Here is a 22,701-nt window from a genome sequence, read left to right on the forward strand (position 1 = left end):
GCAGTACTGGGTTCACAATTCAATAATCTGGTTATTTTTTAAACTATATAATAATAAAGAAAAATTATGACTAGTATATTTATACTGTAAAGCTTAATGAACAAGTGGGATCTGTTGATTGTGTTCAAATATTGATATAGATGGGATCAGTGCTTAACCTCAGCGTTCATGTATTTTTCCATGATAAATCTCTTTTCCTTGAGTGCGTTACACAATCGTAGCTTTTATTATTTGCTTGAGTGTTCCAAAACGGTACATGGTCAGTAAAATATAAAAATAAATTGCCTTATATTTATCCTCAAACTGGGATTTAGAATGTGTATATATATCCTGCATATACTTCCATTGGCAGCATATCCTACCAGCTGTTTTATTTAATTGGCTGTAATTATATAAAAACACATCCCCCATCCATCAGGTCTGTTTATAAAACACAACCATCAATGTGTTTCCGGATCCTTCACACTTCCTGGGCACTTGCTGAATCACTACATTCTCTGTGTATACAAAGTAAGCACTGGAAGGCAAAATTAAACAATGCTCTGTTCAAGTGTCTGTCTGTGTTAATGTAGTTATATGTGTATGTATATATGTATATGTATTTGTTGTATGTGAATAGCCAAAAGAGCTCACACATCCTGAATCTTGACCAATCCCCAAGCATTAGGAAAACTACAACAGGGAGAGGGCACTCAGGCACTTATGTAGATGCCATTGCTTAAATAACTATTTTTAAATCATTTATTCATTCATTCATTATCTGTAACCGCTTATCCAATTCAGGGTCGCGGTGGGTCCAGAGCCTTCCTGGAATCATTGGGCGCAAGGCGGGAATACACCCTGGAGGGGGCGCCGTTCCTTCACAGGGCAACACAAACACACACATTTACTCACACCTACGGACACTTTTGAGTCACCAATCCACCTACCAACGTGTGTTTTTGAACTGTGGGAGGAAACCGACGCAGACACAGGGAGAACACACCAACTCCTCACAGACAGTCACTCGGAGCGGGAATCGAACCCACAACCTCCAGGTCCCTGGAGCTGTGTGACTGCGACACTACCTGCTGCACCACCGTGCTGCCCATTTTCAAATCATTCAATATAGTCAAAATTCAATATAGTCATGTAGTGCTATTCCCCACCATGCACTTTGTTACAGTTTGCATTGAAATATCATACTGCCTATTTGTATCCATAAACAAATGAATGTTCTCAAATCATCAGAGTCCCCACATGTGATCCAATGTGTCACGGGTAGACTGAGGACCTTACAAACTGTGCCAGAAACACAGATCTGCAGAATTACAGCTGGACAGAGCAATTAACAAAATTATGAACTTGTTCTTGTCGATGCACTTTTATTCTACAATAAAACTTCAAACCCAGAGCCAACAGAATAAAATTAAACATATGCATTTATAAGTACAAAAATGTACTATTATTTAAAAACACTCAGGACAGCCTGTCACAATTACATGAACTGAACTTATGCACTGAGCTCCAGCCCACTGATTTAAAACAACTATTGATTTAAAACATCTAGCTTTACTGTGTAAAAGAGTTCATAAGATTTTGGTGGTGTTCACATATTTTATTACATGGACCCAATGACATTTAATATACAACGATAGACCACACTCACAATGATGTGAAAAGTCCATTATCACAGCACGGTATCCTCTGATGCTTTTACCAAAACACTGTTTATGAGTCAGTAAAGATCAGTCACAGATTGTCATATAAATTACTCACAGTTAAATAAATTTACTTAAATATATTAAACACATCCATAAATGCTTTGTATTTGTAAAGTGTGAAGCACAATCATGGGTCACAATTTACTTGACTGATGTAGTATGACTGAAAGTAGACCATGTTTTGTTTCTTTAAAGGTGTCACATTTGCAAAAATAAATAAATTAAAAAAAAATCACATGGGGGAAATAAGTGCAAGATCTTTACAATACAGGATTTGGGAAATGCCTTGATTTCTACAATGGCCGTCAGCAGGTTCAATCTACTAGCACCACGTGACAAGCAGTGAGCAGGGAACTTACAAGTAAATGTGAATCTATTACACAGGTTTACAGTAGGTGCTTTAGAACTACAGTGAGTTTATAGTTTTTTGTTTTTTTTTGCTGTAATATTTAACAAGGGTGGCATGGTGGTGCAGCAGGTAGTGTCGCAGTCACACAGCTCCAGGGGCCTGGAGGTTGTGGTTTCGATTCCCGCTCCGGGTGACTGTCTGTGAGGAGTTGGTGTGTTCTCCCCGTGTCTGCGTGGGTTTTTGTTGTGTTTTTGGACTGTGGGAGGAAACTGGAGAACCCGAAGGAAACCCACGCAGACACAGGGAGAACACACCACACTCCTCACAGACAGTCACCCGGAGGAAACCCACGCAAACACAGGGAGAACACACCACACCCCTCACAGACAGTCACCCGGAGCGGAAATTGAACCCACAACTTCCAGGCCCCTGGAGCTGTGTTTCTGCGACACTACCTGCTGCGCCACCGTGCCACCTAAATAGTTCATATCCTGCATTTTTCTTGTATTTCTTTGTCACTCATTTTATTTTTACAATTTTGTGGATTATGAACCATAACAGTTATAATAAACATTTACAATTTTCCAAATTTATGACAATTTCCTAAATGTTTTATTCCTCATAATTAAATTGCCTTTTTTCTTGCTATGCCTTTAAGAATGATATATAAATATGACCTTTATTTTGCACTGCAATGTTCCTCTTTCAAAAACACCCCTTATCAGGCTGAACCACCCCTTATCAGTTCAGAATGAATGGGAAGGGTTTTCCCTCTGTTTTTTGAAGAGGATGTATAAACCAATGGAGCGGAGACTCATTTTGCAGCCTGAATTACTTATACACACTGCATGAACTGGGGAGTTTACAGAATTTACATGCTACATACTACATCAAACTCTATATTACAGAATAGAAGTCCTATTTCTATATATAGGGAGTCAGGGAAAAGGGCAAACATCTCCTCAAACTAAACAAGGGTCCATTATCTACCATCCAGAGCCTTATCTCGAGCAATAACTGCCTCATCAAACTTAATCATGAGTGTGGTCCCTTTATGCCAGTGGACAGTTACTTTAGCTGGGAATCCACTGTGTGTCAAAATGGCTTCCACAATGCCTCCAGTAAAAGCTGCACAATTCAGAGTGCTGTTCTCTTTTGGGACAGATATGTATGCATTAATCAGTGGCTCTTTTTCTATGATGTAGTAGGTCTTGTCATCATCGTTGGCCTGTTCCAGTTTATCAGCTTCTTTGCCAAAAAGGGCTTTCCATACATTTACCTATGTAGAGGGAATGAGTGAGAAGAAGGAGAAAGAGAAAGAGAGAGAGAGACACGGACAAAACATAGAATTAGATGTGGACTGCAGGGAGGTAAGTCAAACCAGTGTGTCCTCTGTGTCTGTGAGGTCATGCTGTTGTAGCACGTACAGAACGAGGCCTAGTATTGTTTTGCTAAAATAACCATGGACTTCAAGGAAAAGACCTCTTCTTGACAGAAGAATATTGATTCATTTATTGATTGTCTGTAAACGCTTATCCGGTTCAGGGTCACGGTGGGTCCAGAGCCTACATGAAATCAATGGGTGCAAGGCGGGAACACAACATGGAGGGGGCGCCAGTCCTTCGTAGGGTGACACAAACTCACACATTCACTTACACTTATGGACACTTTTGAGTAGGCAAGCCACCTATCAGCATGTGTTTTTGGACCATGGGTAGAAACCATGTTGTACCACCATGCCGCCCAGAATATGCCTCCTGTGGCGTGGTCAATGATAGACCCCCTATACTATGAAAGATGTTCTCTCTTGAGGTTTAGCATAATGTGAGGAGCAACAGTAAAATATATATGTATATACAAGTATATATTTAAAAGCCACAATCAACTTGATCAGTGAAAACATTGGAAATCTTTCTTTGTAATTTTGTCAGTAAATCAGTGTTCAAGAGAATTACAATACGCAGAATCCTGTTTTTATTACAATTTACAATACATTTCATATTTTTGGGAATGTAGGTTGTATTTGTATGACCGCTTTTCTGTTGGCTACACTGTAGTTTGAATCTGACTGGACTAAATAAAATAATGTTTAAATGAGGATTTAGGGAAATCACAAAAACTGTGAGTTCAAAATGGCCTTTTATAGCAATAAATTTAGAAAAATGGACAGAGGAGTATACATTTAGTTATTAAAGTATTATTAGAATACTGTATTGAACATGGGCGGCATGGTGGCGGCATGGTTGTGGGTTCTATTCCCACTCCGGGTGACTGTCTGTGAGGAGTGTGGTGTGTTCTCCCTGTGTCTGCATGGGTTTCCTCCGGGTGACTGTCTGATGAGTGTATTGTGTTCTCCCTGTGTCCACGTGGGTTTCCTCCGGGTGATTGTCTGTGAGGAGTTGGTGTGTTCTCCCTGTGTCAGTGTGGGTTTCCTCCGGGCGACTATCTGTGAGGAGTGTGGTGTGTTCTCCCTGTGTCCGCGTGGGTTTCCTCCGGGTGACTGTCTGTGAAGAGTTTGGTGTGTTCTCCCTGTGTCCGCATGGGTTTCCTCCGGGTGACTGTCTGTGAGTAGTGTGGTGTGTTCTCCCTGTGTCCGCATGGGTTTCCTCCGGGTGACTGTCTGTGAGGAGTGTGGTGTGTTCTCCCTGTGTCTGTGTGGGTTTCCTCTGGGTGACTGTCTGTGAGGAGTGTGGTGTATTCTCCCTGTGTCCGCGTGGGTTTCCTCCGGGTGACTGTCTGTGAGGAGTTTGTTGTGTTCTCCCTGTGTCTGTGTGGGTTTCCTCCAGGTGACTGTCTGTGAGGAGTGAGTCTGTGAGTTTCCGCCCACAGTCCAAAAACACACGTTGGTAGGTGGATTGGCGACTCAAAAGTGTCCGTAGGTGTGAGTGTGTGAGTGAATGTGTATGTGTCTGTGTTGCCCTGTGAAAGACTGGCGCCCCCTCCAGGGTGTATTCCTGCCTTGCGCCCAATGATTCCAGGTAGGCTCTGGACCCACCATGACCCAGAAATGGATAAGCGCTTACAGATAATGAATGAATGAATGTATTGAACATGTATTAAATAAGGAAACAAAAAAACTGCACTTATCCTTACATACTTTGTGCAACGAAATGTCGGGCTTACCTTGATGAAGAGCAGTATGTTCAGCACTTTGGTCTCTCGTTTGCCATTTTTTTCCCTCATCACCAGGACATCCAGCAGACTGGCCCCAACGCCTTGCCCCATGTCGGCCAAGCGGCCCTGCAGCTCGGACACAGAGTAAACCCGGCTCTGACAGTACTGAACCATTTCTGAGAAGAGCAGAGCGAAGGCGCTCACGCTGACCTCCGTCTTGGGCCTGGTCAGAGAGCGCTCCAGTATTGAGGACTTTCCTCTAGTGAAGCGAGTCTCCATCTCTGACAAGAAACATCAACAAGCCATTGTCATGTCAGAAATTAACAATGAACGGTATCACATCATTAAATGAGTTAGGGCCTCTGGCGGCCAGGTAGGTGAACTACAGTAACACAGACAGGCTCTCTGGTGAACTTCCCTAATGCACCTTTAAGATAGAACAGCAAGAGGATAACCACCTTTAAGAATGATTAAGATATAACAAACAAGCCACTAAGAAACATGAAGACACAAAATAGGAGAAAAAATACCCTCCATATTCCGAAGAAGCACTAAGGCATTAAACAGAATCAACATTGACAATAAGATAGCAGCTTACCTATTTTAAGAGGCCAGGCAGGTTTAAGGGTTAATTTAACATTGTGGTAGTGCTATGTTCCAAATGTATTAAATGTAAAACCCTTTATTGACATTATTTCCTGACTGGTTCGCCGCTACGTTATAGTTTAAGCTTACATTACATTTCTGTGTGCAATGAACAAAATAAAATCAATTTAAAACCGCGTTGCAAGTTTGAGACATACATGTAAAGAACAGAAATATACACAGAATACAGTACGTTACCCTAAAACAACGCTTACCTGGTTTGTAAGAATGCTCTGAAGCTAGAACCAGCACACTGGCTGAGTAACAAATGGCTCTCTAGTACCTATGTAGCTAGTGTTTTTTGTAGTGCCCTTTATAAGTCGCTTAAAATGGGCGTTTTCTAAATGTTTTTAAATGTAATTTTTTTAGTCACTCAACGACGAGTTCCGTATGCAAACATCATATAACATTTCAAGCAGAAAGACGCTTAGATTCAGTACGCCACTGTTTTTCTAAAATGTAATAGACTAGTAGGGCGTAGAAGTGTTGTGGCTTACGTAGTGCACTAGAAATGAGTATAAATCCATTTGGGATTCAGCCCAAAAGTCATTTACAGAATACGGGTACGTTTTTCAAAATAAAAGCCGATGCTCCAGTATGTGTCGTGTTCTAAACACTTAAGGCTTATTGTATAAAAAGGGGAGAATGTGACACAACTGAATACAGGGCTAAATAGGTTGAACTGAGCTTTTTATTCGCCACTTACATGGACTTTCCTTTCAAATTTAAAGCAGTACTGCAGTGGGACTGATTTGGTGGTGGTGGCAGTGTTGCAAATGTGTTAGTGGATCAGACACAGTGGTGCTGTGTTTAAAACTCTATGTCCACTCACTGGCCAATTCGGTCAACTTAGACCATCCTTCATCAGTGGTCATAGTGGACACTGTTGGCTGAATATCATTGGTGTCCAGCAGTGACAGAGGATTAAAAAAAAAATTGGGACTGATCAGCTGGTACTAGCGGAACACACTACGCCACCAACACGTCAGGATTAAAACCAGGGTGGAAGGGGGCAAACAAAGTATACAGAGGAATATAAGTCTTTAATTGTAAACTACTAAGTGTTCCTGTATGGTCAGAAGCGAACATAAAATGGACAATGGGTGTACAAATGGGACGTCACTGTTAGGGTGACCAGACGTCCTCTTTTACCCGGACGTGTCTTCTTTTTTAGACTTAAAAAAATGTCCGGGCGGAGTTTCACAAACGTCCGGCATTTTGTTTTTCTACAGCTTACATAGAACTTCGAGAAGCGTTTCGTTCACAAACTAGTCCCGCCCTCCCCTACTCCGATTGGTTCGCTTGAGTGAGAAGGGGGCGTGGTGACGTAGCCTAAACTCTTCTGATTGGACAGTCTGACTGTAGCGCTACCGTTATTGGCTGATAACCTTCTCTGTAAACATTGAATTGGTCAGTCTGCACGCCAGTAGTCTCAGATCTGGTCACCCTAGTCACTGTGAGTGTAGGTTTACGTTTCACAAAATAGAACACAGCCAAGGGTACAAGTGCGCATAAAGACCCGGATATATCCTAGTGCCCTTATGTCTCGTGTGAAACACTGCCCCACTTGAGCCGTGACGCGCTGGGTTGACTGTGGTTTAACTTCCAGCACAGGCCGGTGTTTTACAATTTGTTAACAAGTGTGGGTGCTTTTCTCTGATGGATTACTAATTCAAAGTGTAAATTCGGGGACAGTGAAAGGTCTGGGTCGTGGCTGAATATCCCCGTGTAAACCATGCTCCTCGGTCTCAGTGTTAGAACGAGTTCATAAAGTTAATGGTATTGATTTGATCTGATTTTGAAGTTCACCTGAGAAAGCCGTTAGTAAAGGCCGGTTAAAGTACTGTTACAGTGAGTAATAATAACTACAGAGGATGATTCACACTCTGAAAAGTGTCAGACACCTGGCCACAGCGACTGTGAAACACACAGGTGAGATACTGCTTCTTTTTAGACTGGACTGTGAACGTGTATACTTAAATAATATAATAATAATAATATCAGAACTGTATTATTGACATCACCCTTCAAGCCAAGGTTGTTTAGATCATTGTAAGGCAGTACTATGGCCTTAAACACACTATGTGACCAAAGGTATGTGGACCCCTGGGAGTTGGCTCCACTTTGCTGCCTATTCTCTGGGAAGAGTTAAAACTAGATGGTGAAAACCTCTGTGATGATTTGCTTGCATTCAACCACAGACCCATTACTGAGGTCAGTTATTGATACTTGATGATTAGCGCTGGATCACAAACCCAGCAGTTCCAGCTGCTCCAGAGCATCCCATTTCATTTCGTGAATTTCTCCTGAACCTGTGTGTCCACAGTGGGTGCACTGTAGCTGAATATCCTTTGAGCCTACAAAGTTTTAGACACATTGTTTATGTACATGGCACATAAGGTTTGGTCTAATAGTGTTTTAAATGCAAACAATTGCTCATTAACTATGGAGACACTGCTTGAGAAATCAAACCTTGCCCAACAGTAGTACACAGTACGTCTAACTGAGTCTATTTACTCTGACAGTGTCTGAGTTCCAGATGCCTGTGCCCTGGGGAGAGATGAGAGGCAGGATTTGGGGTCCAGATCATGGGCGTCCGGTGCTGTGTATTCATGGCTGGTCAGACAACAGTGGATCTTTCAACACCTTAATTCCACTGCTGCCCAGTGGTAAAGTATCAATACAGAAGCAGTACTCAGAGGCAGTTATAACTGTTATCGTCCTTTTCATCAAATATTAAATACAATATGTAGACTCATGCCTAGTGGATTGCCTCATTTTCATTTCCTGTTATTTAGGAAAGATAAGATTATACAAGAACAAACTGCATTTAAAATGTACTGCAAAAGAAACTCTTTAATTTCTCTCTCTCTGTCAGATTGGAGGTGTTTGGCCATTGATTTGCCTGGCCATGGTCTCTCCTCTCATAGACCTGCGGGAGCTTTCTACAGCTTTCCTTATTATGTTGCAGATATGAGACGAGTCATAGAAGGTTTGTGCCTATCGTGAATTTAAAAATGCGTTTGGTAATGCAGCGCTTATGTTGTGATAGCTTTGAGCATTGATATCTAAAGTCAATGGAAAGTCAATGTCTCTGAGTTTATTGGTGTGAATTGGCTGCTGTTGCATCATTGAGCCTTGAGTGTTTCAGAGATGCAAACAGTTAAATATACAGAAACATATACTTCATTTGCTTGGTTTTAGGTAGTTGAAGTTAGCTTTAAGAAAAGATTCTAAAGAGAAATGGATGATTAAATAGTTCGTATAATAAGTAATTTATACAGATGGGTTTTATCCAGAGTCCGTTAGATGATCAGTTTACCTCCAGAGGTTGTGGGTTCGATTCCCGCTCCGGGTGACTGTCTGTGAGGAGTGTGGTGTGTTCTCCCTTTGTCCGCATGGGTTTCCTCCAGGTGCTCCGGTTTCCTCCCACAGTCCAAAAACACACGTTGATAGGTGGATTGGCGACTCAAAAGTGTCCGTAGGTGTGTGTGAATGTGTTTGTGTTGCCCTGTGAAGGACTGGCGCCCCCTCCAGGGTGTATTCCCACCTTGCGCCCAATGATTCCAGGTAGGCTCTGGACCCACCGCAACCCTGAACTGGATAAGCGGTTACAGACAATGAATGAATGATTAAGTTGATAGCAAACAGCTTTACATTTAGTTAGACACATTGTTTTTCTTTTTTCTTGTATTTTGAGAGCCACATAAACAAAATATGGCTTATTTTACCTCAGTATATTTTTTTATTTAAATACAGTTATATCAAGAATCGTGGTTACTATAAAACGTGACCCATTCGCTCATAAGGTCAGGTTTACTTTTGTATATTTTCAGTGACTTTCTATGCATGTTATTGCTGATCATTATTCTCTGCCTTTGGGTTTATTGTGGCCTGTTGCCAGTAATGGATATTATTTCTGTCTTTAGCTGTTCAGTGGAAGCGCTTCTCTATCATAGGACACAGTATGGGTAAGAACGTAATTATTATAACAGTGTTGCATTCATAATACTCTACCTCTCTGAACAACAGGTATTGTACAGGTAGACGTAAGTGTAAACGTAGCCTTATAATGCAATATAGCTCTTTATATTTTACATTGTACACTACATTTACTTTTTCTTGTTGTAATTCATACATTTGTACATTTTCATAAATATTTAAAGCATGCAGTATAATGCTTAGCCAAGTCAGGGTGGAGCATCCGAAAGAAATATTAGCAATGGATTTATGTGCCCAAATCAATATAGCATAGGTCAGGTGCAGGGTTTTCTGAGTCTACAGGGATGATCTGATAATTATTTTATCTGAAGTTCTTGCCTGAGTCATATTTGTACCATTATAAAGTCCATTTTTTTTCTATAATCTTGTAAAAAATTAGTATTTTGGGCAGCACTGTGGTGCAGCAGATAGTGTCGCAGTCACACAGCTCCAGGGACCTGGAGGTTGTAGGTTCGAGTCCTGCTCCGGGTGACTGTCTGTGAGGAGTGTGGTCTGTTCTCCCTGTGTCTGCGTGGGTTTCTTCTGGGTGACTATCTGTGAGGAGTGTGGTCTGTTCTCCCTGTGTCAGTGTGGGTTTCCTCCGGGTGACTACTGTGAGGAGTGTGGTGTGTTCTCCCTGTGTCCGCGTGGGTTTCCTCCGGGTGACTGTCTGTGAAGAGTTTGGTGTGTTCTCCCTGTGTCCGCATGGGTTTCCTCCGGGTGACTGTCTGTGAGGAGTGTGGTGTGTTCTCCCTGTGTCCGCATGGGTTTCCTCCGGGTGACTGTCTGTGAGGAGTGTGGTGTGTTCTCCCTGTGTCCGCATGGGTTTCCTCTGGGTGACTGTCTGTGAGGAGTGTGGTGTGTTCTCCCTGTGTCCGCGTGGGTTTCCTCCGGGTGACTGTCTGTGAGGAGTGTGGTGTGTTCTCCCTGTGTCCGCGTGGGTTTCCTCTGGGTGACTGTCTGTGAGGAGTGTGGTGTGTTCTCCCTGTGTCCGCATGGGTTTCCTCTGGGTGACTGTCTGTGAGGAGTGTGGTGTGTTCTTCCTGTGTCTGTGTGGGTTTCCTCCGGGTGACTGTCTGTGAGGAGTGTGGTGTGTTCTCCCTGTGTCCGCATGGGTTTCCTCCGGGTGCTCCGGTTTCCTCCCACAGTCCAAAAACACACGTTGGTAGGTGGATTGGTGACTCAAAAGTGTCCATAGGTGTGAGTGTGTGTCGCCCTGTGAAAGACTGACGCCCCCTCCAGATGTGTTCCTGCCTTGCGCCCAATGATTCCAGGTAGGCTCAGGACCCACCGTGACCCTGAACTGGATAAGGGTTACAGATAATGAATGAATGAATGAAAAAAATTATTTTTTTTTCATTTACTAAACAGCAGCACAGACCCCTTACCCTGTTCATCTAAAATAACTCAAATCCGGTCAACTTGTGTAAGATATGCTAGGCTTCAAATGATATAAAATGCGGTATTAAAAAGCACTTAATTTTGTGTATAACAAACACACATTAGAAAGATGGGATTATTTTTTACTGTAGTTACTGGCTGTAATGTCTAGTGAATCCATGGGATCAGTGAGTTCTTAGAAATGTAGGTGATGGGTCACTGTGAAAATGACCTTGACTCCGGAGCTACTCTTATCATGAATGTAATGATTTGTAGATTTGAGTGACAGGCCAGTGTTTATTCTGTGTGAAATCTTACTCCTATTATTCATTTGATCTTTGATCAGGATAATTGTCTATTGATCTGTGGCTTACAAAACCCCTGTTTCCAATTGACTGTCTTTGCTTACACCACAGGTGGGAACATTGCTGGATTGGTAAGTGCTCATTACAGGTCTCTTATAGTTCGTGGTCTGTAGGGTCAGCATGGCATGTGTCTTAATTTGTTTATGGCTGCTTTGCTGGCAGTTCTGCGCATTGTACCCTGAGATGGTGGAGGCCGTGGTGCTCCTAGACTCTTATGGATTTCTCCCAGCACACATGGTACAAACACACACTCATTTAGTGAAACAAATAAAGATAACATATGTGGAGGAAATGCAGCATGCAGTCTGTAAAGAAAGACAATGGAAAAGTTTTTACAACCACAGAGCTAACAAAGAACAATTAGGAAAATGATTGATATTGTATATTACATTATTATTATATATTTATTTGATAACGCATTGCTCACATGAGATCAAATTTCTTTATAATTGATTGAAAGTATATGCTCCTGAGTCTGCAGCCTAGGCTTTGAGATGCAGTTTGTGTGACCTAGTTTTGTTATGATAACAAATACATACGATCTTTTCCATTCACAGAAAAAGATAAACGGCAACTTAAGGAAAGGGATAGATGAAATGATTGAGTATGATAAAAAGATGGATGAAAGGAAAGAAAGGGTCTACACATATGAGGCAGCCAAAGAAAGGTAACTTTTTACTCCATTGTGTAGTCTATTCTGTTAGATCAGGTCTGATACTTAGAATGTTGATTGTTCATTGGTTTCCAGGCTGAAGGCAGCAAATCCATCTCTATCAGATCAGTCTGCTCAAGTCCTACTAGAACGAGGGGTACAGCAGGTGGATGGAGGTTAGAGGTTCTTATTTTATTTTCCAGTTTTAAGGACCCGTCTTGGACGGTGCACACTACTGAAGTATTATTATTTACTCTAGATTTTGAGCATTTCTGTAAGGAATTTGATGGCAGCCTCAAAAACATTACTGAACTTGGAATTACCTTCATTATTTAGTTTAGGGGCATTATTTAGTTTTAGTAGTCTCGGGACCCATCATGTCCCTAAACAATAAATAAATTAATTTACAGGGTAAGCCATTTATATGATACACCTTAATAAAATGGGAACGGTTGGTGATATTAACTTCCTGTTTGTGGCACATTAGTATATGGGAGGGGGGAGACTTTTCAAGATGGGTGATGACCATGGCGACTATTTTGAAGTCGGCCAATTTGGATCCAACTTTTGTTTTTTCAATGGGAAGAGGGTCATGTGACACATCAAACTTATTGGGAATTTCACAAGAAAAACAATGGTGCTTGGTTTTAACGTAACTTTATTCTTTCATGAGTTATTTACAAGTTTCTGACCACTTATAGAATGTGTTCAAAGTGCTGCCCATTGTGTTGGATTGTCAATGCAACCCTCTTCTCCCACTCTTCACACACTGATAGCAAGCACAGCTGAATATCTTGATGGTATGGTGTGGTATATGGGGTACAAAGATAGTGGGGCCATTCTTCATCAATGCAAACCTCAAGGCCATTGGATATGTGAAATTGCTACATGATGATGTGTTTTCCTCTTTATGCACTGAAGCTGGCACGTTCCCTGAGTTTTTCCAGCAAGATGGTGCACCACCACATTACGGGTGTCAGGTCCGAGCATTCCTAGATGAACAGTTTCCTGGAAAGTGGATTGGTCGTCGTGGGCCAGTTGAATGGTCCCCAAGGTCTCCCGATCTGACCCCCTTAGACGTTTATCTTTGGGGTCATCTGAAGGCAATATATGAAATATACGAGATGTGCAGCACCTGAAACTACGGATACTGGAAGCCTGTGCTAGCATTTCTCCTGTGGTATTGCCATCAGTGTGTGAAGCAATACACCATTGTTTTTCTTGTGAAATTCCTAATAAGTTTGATGTGTCACATGACCCTCTTCCCATTGAAAAGACAAAAGTTGGATCCAAAATGACCACCATGGTCACCACCCATCTTGAAAAGTTTCCCCCCTCCCATATACTAATGTGCCACAAACAGGAAGTTAATATCACCAACCATTCCCATTTTATTAAGGTGTATCCATAGAAATGGCCCACCTGTTTAGGATGGTGATCCTCATCCAGGCTCATCATGCAGGAGTGAATAAAGGAATGTTGCATAGCTTCATCTTGTTTTAAGGCAGAGTTTTTACCAAATGAGCTTTTTTATTTTATAGGGGTGGTGTTTAGGAGGGACATCAGAATCAATCTAGTAAGTCCCCTCTCTTTGGTCCCTTGATTTGGTCTTTCATGTGAGTAGTTTTCACCTCATAAGTACTTATTCTATACTGTTTATTTAACTTTTTCTGTGGCTATAGTTAAAATACATCAACCTGAAGTATTTTCAGTCTCTGTGAACAACAATGCCCTTTTGCATGATCTTTATTGTTCGTTGTGGAAAGCTTACAGCATGTGTTCTCTTTCAGACTAACATTGCTCGGATGGATGTGGAGCAGAGTCTATATTTGCAGGAGCAGATTAAAGCAAAAGTGCTAGTTCTGCGGTGAGATGTGATTACAATCATTTACACAGTAGCTTTAATTTTGCAAACAAATTTAATTTGCTGTATTTGTCAAAGAGTTTCATCAACTGAAGATTTTATATATGTAATTGTTGCATTAGGGTGGCACAGTGGTGCAGCAGGTAGTGTCACAGTCACACAGCTCCAGGGACCTGGAAGTTGTGGGTTTGAGTCCTGCTCCGGGTAACTGTCTGTGAGGAGTTTGGTGTGTTCTCCCTGTGTCCGCATGGGTTCCCTCCGGGTGCTCTGGTTTCCTCTCACGCTCCCAAAACACACGCTGGTAGGTGAATTGGCGATTCAAAAGTGTCTATATGTGTGAGTGTGTGTCGCCCTGTGAAGGACTGGCGTCCCCTCCAGGATGTGTTCCTGCTTTGCGCCCAGTAATTCCGGGCAGGGTCTGGACCCACCGCGACCCTGAACTGGATAAGCGCTTACAGACAATGACTGAATGATTCTCATTGAGAATCCATCCACCCGTACATACATATAAACATATACTTGTATTCATTAATACATTATTGGCCAATAGAATTTCACAGTCATTCTTGACATGACAAACCTGTGCTGGGTTTCCAAAAAGCCTCTTGAGTGAGCGTCACACTGAACACTTAGATGTTAAGAGGTCTCCATACACCGTTTGTTATTAATTAACTTTTGTGTTTATTTTAGGGCAAGCCAGGGTTTGTTAAAGATCTTCCCTCAACCTAAGGACTTGTATTCAAGATTACAGAAGGGCTGGGAAGCCACAGGGGTGAGTGTCTATCTTAGATCAGTAATGAGTTACACATGTATGCAAGTAGATGCATTCCTTATGTCTCAGTTCAACACTGTACACGTCATGTTTACACTGTAGACTATACACTTCACCACATAGTGAGAATAACTTACTGAGAATTATAGAAATGGGAATAATTTCTCTTCTACCTCTGCTACCAGATCTGACACCCATACTCATTCATCAAACATGCAAAACTAAAGAAACAGACATGTCTTAAAGAAAACATCGGACATTTGTGGAGAACCGTGTACTAAAACCTTTCTTTTCCAATACACTATTTCCTAATGTAATCATAATACATATACACAAAGGAAATAGTGCAAACTGTAGCCTTCAGAAGTAATGAACATGAACATTTGCATTTTCTTCAGTATTTCCTTTATTTATTTTATTTTTATTTATTTGTCTCTTTAAGAGCACCATTGTTACAGTTGAAGGAGACCATCACGTTCACTTGAATGACCCAGCCGTTGTGGCACCAGTTATTACCGACTTCCTCCAGTCTGTCGCACCTGAAAACGCATCCAGCCAAGCTGCAAAATTATGAAAATCATTCCCTGCACGAATTTTAGTTTGAACTTCCATATTCAGATGTGGGCTTCATGAGTAACATTCAACAGTTTTTTTCACGTTTTTCACAATCTGAGTGCCATTCATGCGCATGAAAATGAACAAGGTTTTACAGTGAGGTAATACTGTAATGGATATTTTAAATTTGTATGACTCATCACACAGGCAAATCATTTAGTTTGGTCTTTAATTAAACATGAGTAATATTATTTATGAACAGCTTATTTTGGATTCAGCAACGATTGTGACATCACAGCTATAAACATATTTCATTTACATTCTTATTAGAGCAGAAGATGTGGGAAAATGATTAAATGTTCTGCTGTTCCTGGCTGTTGGCAAGAAGAAGCCTTCCACAATTTTACTTTCTCCAAAGCCCATGACAATTTTAGCTTGGACCTTTTACTAATGCATGCTATGTAGGCAGTCAAAAGAAATGTTACATAAATGTAATGCGCCGTAACAAAAAGAGCCTGTTTTAAAGTTAAGGGTCAAACTGGTTTAAAACTAGTCACAACAAAGAATCAGGGCTGTTTTAGGCACATGAAACAAGAGGACTGTCATACGTGGTCTTGTACGAAGAAATTTCAGAATTTGAATTGCTGAATTGTACGATTTGTGCCTCACTAGGACCTCGGTTTGGTCGGTTTGTTTTTAACTCAATTAACATTAATCTTATACAGTGTTAGCTAAAGACTAATTTTTGTAATAATTGTCGAAAAATGTCAACAGTAAAACTAAACTTGATCTGTTTTTCATTTTGATATTTATAACATGGTCTAAAATAATTTGTACATACGCTGTCTCTAAATCTGAATGTAGATGTCTAGTGCTTACAATAATAAAAATATGCTTGTATAATGTTCACATGTCTGTCTTGTGTCCTTGCGTGAGTTCATCAAAACCATCTGTGTGTCTGCTGTGCTCCAGGCTCATCATCTGCATATTCTTCATCTTTATATGTAGGTCAGGACATCTGTGTCATCTGTTACACTCCACACACTGCTCACTGATTATCCACAGGTAGGAAATACTCTTAGACAAAAGTATCAGTCTTTGGAGGCAGCAACCCTTATATTCACAGCTTCCAAACGATAAATGCCCTTAACAGCAACTATTCAGTGTAGATTTTTGTCTTCACTGTAAATATATAGAAAATGTTGGTTAGCACATGGCATTTAAATAGCGTCAAATATATTTTGGCCACAAGAGGGCGCCATGACAACTACTGGGTCAATACAGTACCATTGGGGTGTTTTATAATCACATTGTTATGGTTCTGACACAGAATGTCTGTAAACCTCTGGCTCTACTGAAGCGTGCTCATATCACTGTTGATTTGTTAAATGTACTCTTATGCGATTGCGTTAATCTGATATTACTGGTATATTTTGTACTATTTGTTCAAATAAACAAAGTCCACCAGACAGGGACTAAGCCCAGATATGGAATATATTTTCCTTCAGTCATATTTTCATTTAGTCCTTGCCCTGAAAACAGACCCAAACGTGTCCAAATAAAACTTCTGTTTTGAACTGTTACGATAAATTGGAGTTGAATCCCTGCTTAATGTCACTGTGACAAGTTCTCCCTGTGTCTGCGTGGGTTTCCTCTGGGTGCTCCGAATTCCTGCCTTCCACGGTGTGAAAAAACACATTCCACTAGGACGACTGGCTATTCAAAAGTTTCCATAGTGTATGTGTGTGTGTGTGTGTGTGTGTGTGTGTGTGTGTGATGCCTTGCCATAGACTGGCTTCCTCTTGGGGGGGTGTGTTCCAGCCTTGCGCCCAGTGATTCCAGGCCTGACCCATCACAGTCAGAGAACATTTAAAAATTGAACTTTTGTTACAGTATTCCTGTTTTTTGTAAATGATTTTACTAGGTCCATTTTTACACATTTTACAATACAGGAGGTCCTCGAGTTACGTCAGTCCCGAGTTACAACGTTTCGTGGTTACGACACACCTCCCATTTACTGTATAAAGCCTTGTTTTGACTTAAGTGGTTTTGCGTCATAAACGTCGTAACGCGAACTTCGTGTTTGTTGTGGGCGGCGGAAGAATACACGGTTACGCGGCTCGGGACCGAAGAGGACGGCGTCACCCCAGTTGCATTATTCCTGTTTCATTTCATCATTAAACGTATTGTATATGTGTTTTTTGATAATTACTGTGTTATGATAGGACAAGTGCTTACAGTATGTTATTTACGTACAGTATGTACGTATGTTACGACTTACACCGAAAATCGGTTTACGACGCGACGTATGAACGGATCAACGTCATAAGTCGAGGACCCCCTGTATTTAGACCAGGAGGTTGAGTCCCTGTACTGTTTAGGACCCCGGAGAAGAGTAGAACTACACACAGGTTTAGGCGTAAGTCAATTGTGTTGACTCCTTGTGGTTTGGATGAAATGCGAGTGGAAAGTCTCAAAATCCAAAAACACGCGAGAGCAAATGAACAAATGTACGTCACGGAAAACATGCGTGTGACTAGATCCACAAACGCAGATTCAACAATTTACAAAATAAATTTTAAATTCGAGACTTCGACTTTACAAATATTTGCAATGTAAATTTAAGCAGATGTATTTATATTCGCATAATTGTGATATATCTATATAAAAAAGCCAAAAACATGTATTTATGAATGTAACGGTATTTGTAGAACCTGCAGACATTTGTAAATAAAAATAGTAAAACATTTGTGACTTGTGTTTAAATTGTGGATTAACATTTACACATTTGTAAAGTATTTTGAGACTAATCTCTCTAACTAACTGGTGGATCTAATCCTTTATTGGCTCCATAGTCCCATTGCAAAACTACTGAAGCAAGCAGTAGATATTTCTTGGCTGATAGGGTACACAGTCTAAAGTGGTTTTGACTGGACCATCACTTTATAAAGTGATGATCTTTGATCTATGATCTTTTAGAGACCAACTGATCTGAAGTTAATCATAACATCACTCTGCATTAACTACTGCAGAGGAGAGAATGACAAAGGGTCAAAAAGAATTGGAAAAAAACCATTACATAAGACTCTCACTCTCATCCACCCTGCTTTCGTCAGAGCCCGAGCTGTTGCTATAGTTACCCCCCTCCTTTTTGGAGCAGGGCTGGCACAGTGTTGACTAGTAGGCTTGCGCACCCTCGTGTACATCAGCCAAAACTTGGTATATTTCCATTCACCTTCAGAATCAGATCACACTGCAGAACCGGGGTTTTCACATCATTTTGGAAGGGGGTTACACCCTAAACCAATACAACCAGCAAGTAGATCACTACAGCGTCTACAGGTATGTGCTGATGCAGCAGTTGTATGCAGGGTGCAAGCATCTGTTAAGTCTCATGTACCATAGATATAGATTTAATGTATGATCTATGTGAGTTGTGGTTTAAGCTGTAGCATGTGTGCTGTCAGATTTGTGATGTATTGGCTTAAACTATCTAGTCATGTTATGCTGTCACTAGGTATGACATTATTAAAACCACAGCCTGCTTTAGAATACGTGGATGATGCAGGTTGTTGAAATCGCAATGTCAAATGACATTTCTTTTTGAACCCATGTCAGGAACATTTCACCTTGCTGGTCTACTTTCTGTCCACATTCAAGACCATAGAAAATCGTTGCTGAAAGACTGAGTTTATATATAGATTATGCAGTTGAAAGAGTTGCATGGAAACCTGCACCTAGGTTAAACGAATATTCCAGAATTTCTCAGGTGCGTTTTCTGCATCTGTAAAAGGAGGGTAACACTAGTTAATGGAGAGATGCTGAACCAAGCTTCTATTTTAAGCGTACTTATCTGTTTATTAACTAAGTAGAAGAAAAGGTGTTGAAATTGAGATTCATGCAAAATGACTGGATGCTGGATCATTCAGTTTATTCAATTAAAGTACCATCTCTCTCTCTCTCTCTCTCTCTCTCTCTCTCTCTCTCTCTCTTTCTTAGAGCATCATGTCCTGGATGTTTATAGACTGGTTTGTCCCAGTCTATCTCCTGATCTCGGTTTTGGTGCTGGCCGGATTTGGGGCCTGCCTCTATTTCCTGGAGCCTGGCCTTCAGGATGCTCACAAGTGGAGCAACAAATCCATAAAGCATAAACCCCTGAGCCCCACACTGCAAGCCCACAGAGATGATGACAGCAGCGCGCTGATATGACATGACGCTTGGAGGAGGGTTGCCTCCACACACTGGCCCCACATCAAGAAACTGCCAAACGCTTGAAAGACAAGTCCTCCAAAATGTTCTATTGTAATGTGAGCTCTTTGATGGGTTGAGGTTTGAGCTGAAGAATTCTCAGTAGTATAGGAATCAGCTGGAGCACCATTGGAGTTTGAGTTCTCAATATAAGCAGTGAGAGGGGATGTGGGGCCAGGTGCTGACAACTAAAAGCCAATAACATGGACTGTCCCAATGTTGTGGAAGCGATGTCTGTATTAATGGACGGTACTCAAAACACCTGGAAGACATTAAGATAAAGTGTCTTTATAATTTGAGTAACAGCTGGATTTGTGCTAGTGTATGTCCTTTAATCATGCAAGGTTTGCACCAGCTAGTTAAGTCTGTCATTTTGTGTACTGTAGTAGTGTTCCCACCCAGAGTTTAGAATCAGTGTTTTCAAAAATATAAAGCTAATATGGTGCCAGATCTATGTATAAAAAGATTCAAACATAGTCAGATTGTTCAACTTCACAAGTCAATTCGCTTGTAAATCTTAGGGGAAAAGGCAAACCGTGGTGTCTTGCACTTCATAACTGACAACTGTATTTTGAAGTACATGACTAAATACATAATACTAAATACAAATCAGTTTATTTGCTGTATAGTCAGATCACAAGTTCAGTCCCTGCTGATATCTCAGCCATCCAATATTGGTATCCCTAGAGAGCACAGCTGGCCTGGTTCTCTGGGTGTGTGAGATGCCCCTCATCTCCCCAGTTTTCTGTACTCACAATGCTAGCTACCATGGGTGTCTGTCAGCTAATGGGACAGATCTGGGCAGTTTGCATTCTCCTCTGGGACTTTAAGCTGTTCAGTGCTATTGCTTTAGGAGTAGTATAAAAAGAAGCGGCGGTTTGCCCTCACGTGTCTCTGAGCCTAGTGCTAGCCCTACAGCGTGTGACTCACTGACCGCTCGAAATGCTAATAAGTGGGGATAAAATTTGGCAAAACTGGAAAAACAAAACGTTGAACAAAAACATATACACTAAGTACATTTTAGCGATTCTAGTTTAAACTCTACATTAACTTAATTGTCCACATTTACAGTATAATGCAAACAGCTATGAAACAGTATTTTCCACTTCCTGATTTGTCACAATGAATGAAGTTAGAGCTTTAACCAAAACATAGTATTAGAAATATGTATGAGTGTGTCTGATACAGTTGTGTGTTTAAAATGACATCTTATTTAGAGACTAAAAAGCATTGTAAAGCGTTGTAAGAGTGGAAGTCTGGAAAACATTTTCACAGCATTGTATTTATGCCATCCCAAATACATCTAAATAAGTCGAGGAAGACTTATGAAATGTGTCATAGCTTTCCCACAGCTTTAGAGCATTCACGTGTTTATGTCAATAAATATGAAGCAATGCCAGTTACAGTTTTCCCACTAAATGTAAGCACTGAAACCTTCCTAAAACTGTAAGTAGCCTAAGCTGTTACAAAACTGTTAGCTTAAGTTTACGTGTGCTGTGAAATCCTGATGTCATTTTGTCTCTTTTAGGTGCTAACTGTTACCCAGATTGTGCCAAAAACACCTTTAAACTGTATATGTGATGATATGACTTGGACATTTTCTTCTGAAGTCATGGGGATTGTCCACTTTTGCTGCAGCCTCTACTTCTCTGTCTAGGCTTTTCACTATGTGTTAATACATTGCTGTAGGGATCTGATGGTGAAGTCAAACACCACTCCGCTGTATCTCAACACTTGGCATTGGGCTTGGTGATCTTAGGCTCATGTACGGCAGCTCCAAGGTGTCCAGTTCTATTGGTCATGGTTTCTTCAATAGAGATTGTATAGAATATGCTCATGGCTGAAATGGATGCACTTAAAGTTGTGAAAATGACTGTTTAGAACAAGTGTCTACATAAGTTTGGACGTTCAGTGTGCACTTAGGCTGGTTTCTGCCAGAGAACACTTTGTATATAAAAGGAAAATGGTATACACACATCTATCTCATTTTTATCAGCCTAAGATTTGCATCCTTTAAAATGTGTCTGTTTTTTCCACAAAATAAATGTGTTATTTGGAACATACTGAGTTTGAGGATTTGTTTGTTTGAAATGCTCAACAACTAAAAGAAATTCCAAGTTCTTGCTGCTCCTCTCTCCAAGATCATCAGGGAGTTTCACACACCCTCTGTCGTTTATCAAGTACAGAGTCATAGGAGTGGGTGAATGAGACAGCGAAGCTTTAGAAGAAAAGTATGGAGAGAATGTGATTCTGGTACCCACCACTTCCTGTTGCCATTTCTCTTTCTCTCATTCCATCTCTCTCGGTCCACAGAAAGTCGCAGATGGAGAAGAACAGGTCAGTTTGTTTACTTTCTTTCTCGGTTTTGTTTAATACAAGAATGTCCCGTCATGGATGGTCAGTGTCCAGTTAGGTTGGGTTTTTCCTCTCTTCCCACATACCCATTAAACATGGCAATTAACAAAGGTGATTAGAGATTAATGAGGTGTATGTAGGAAGAGAAATCACTTCATAGTGTCTAGAACCTGAGTTCAGCACCCCTGCCGCAATTATGTCTTGGTAATATATAAATAAATACATGTAGCTGGTTCCTATATTTAAAAAAGGGAACAGTTTTAAAGAATATTGGCATAACCCAGTCACTAAGATCAATGTGTGGATGTAATCTTTCAGTGGGGTTTGGTGTTAACATGTTTGGCTTGGGGTGGCACGGTGGCGCAGCAGGTAGTGTCGCAGTCACACAGCTCCAGGGGCCTGGAGGTTGTGGGTTCGATTCCTGCTCAAACTGTGAGGAGTTTGGTGTGTTCTCGCTGTGTCTGCGTGGGTTTCCTCCGGGTGCTCCGGTTTCCTCCCACAGTCCAAAAACACACGTTGGTAGGTGGATTGGCGACTCAAAAGTGTCCGTAGGTGTGAGTGTGTGTTGACCTGTGAAGGACTGGTGCCCCCTCCAGGGTGTATTCCCACCTTGCGCCCAATGATTCCAGGTAGGCTCTGGACCCACCGCAACCCTGAACTGGATAAGGGTTACAGATAATGAATGTATGAATGTTTGCCTTGTTCAAAAAGGTGGTGA

The 22,701-nt window shown here is 41.1% G+C and overlaps 2 protein-coding genes across 3 annotated transcripts; one reads left to right on the top strand and one right to left on the bottom strand.

Moving 5' to 3' along the window:
* Positions 1 to 1,400: 1,400 nt before the first annotated feature.
* trappc5 (trafficking protein particle complex subunit 5) lies at positions 1,401 to 6,182 on the bottom strand. Of its 2 annotated transcripts, none has more exons than XM_066659956.1 (3): positions 5,765 to 5,955; positions 5,176 to 5,447; positions 1,401 to 3,331 (listed from the first exon to the last, which is right to left on the bottom strand). In XM_066659956.1, the coding sequence occupies exons 2-3, from the start codon at positions 5,443 to 5,445 to the stop codon at positions 3,035 to 3,037; spliced, it is 567 nt and encodes a 188-aa protein (XP_066516053.1). In that variant the 5' UTR covers positions 5,446 to 5,447; positions 5,765 to 5,955; the 3' UTR covers positions 1,401 to 3,034. The 2 variants fall into 2 exon arrangements, with proteins under 2 accessions (XP_066516053.1, XP_066516052.1); XM_066659955.1 differs by lacking the exon at positions 5,765 to 5,955 and adding an exon at positions 6,027 to 6,182 and having other exon boundaries at positions 1,402 to 3,331.
* Positions 6,183 to 7,329: 1,147 nt separating this feature from the next.
* serhl (serine hydrolase like) lies at positions 7,330 to 16,484 on the top strand. Its single transcript, XM_066661208.1, has 12 exons — positions 7,330 to 7,743; positions 8,337 to 8,480; positions 8,690 to 8,803; positions 9,741 to 9,782; positions 11,589 to 11,608; positions 11,700 to 11,774; positions 12,095 to 12,204; positions 12,286 to 12,365; positions 13,731 to 13,765; positions 13,980 to 14,056; positions 14,744 to 14,825; positions 15,268 to 16,484. Exons 1-12 carry the CDS (start codon positions 7,686 to 7,688, stop codon positions 15,397 to 15,399), a joined length of 969 nt encoding a protein of 322 aa, XP_066517305.1. The 5' UTR covers positions 7,330 to 7,685; the 3' UTR covers positions 15,400 to 16,484.
* The last annotated feature ends 6,217 nt before the right edge of the window (positions 16,485 to 22,701 follow it).

Source organism: Hoplias malabaricus, chromosome 2 (genome assembly GCF_029633855.1).
Source record: "Hoplias malabaricus isolate fHopMal1 chromosome 2, fHopMal1.hap1, whole genome shotgun sequence".
Taxonomy (NCBI): Eukaryota; Metazoa; Chordata; class Actinopteri; order Characiformes; family Erythrinidae; genus Hoplias; species Hoplias malabaricus.

Excerpts from the sequence above, each read along its gene's own strand:
- serhl (XM_066661208.1), top strand. The coding sequence starts at position 7,686 with ATGATTCACACTCTGAAAAGTGTCAGACACCTGGCCACAGCGACTGTG. Across the intron at positions 12,366-13,730 it reads GGTACAGCAGGTGGATGGAG|GGGTGGTGTTTAGGAGGGAC; the intron begins GTTAGAGGTTCT and ends TTTATTTTATAG. Across the intron at positions 14,057-14,743 it reads GCAAAAGTGCTAGTTCTGCG|GGCAAGCCAGGGTTTGTTAA; the intron begins GTGAGATGTGAT and ends TGTTTATTTTAG.
- trappc5 (XM_066659956.1), bottom strand. The coding sequence starts at position 5,445 with ATGGAGACTCGCTTCACTAGAGGAAAGTCCTCAATACTGGAGCGCTCT. Across the intron at positions 3,332-5,175 it reads ACATACTGCTCTTCATCAAG|GTAAATGTATGGAAAGCCCT; the intron begins GTAAGCCCGACA and ends CCCTCTACATAG.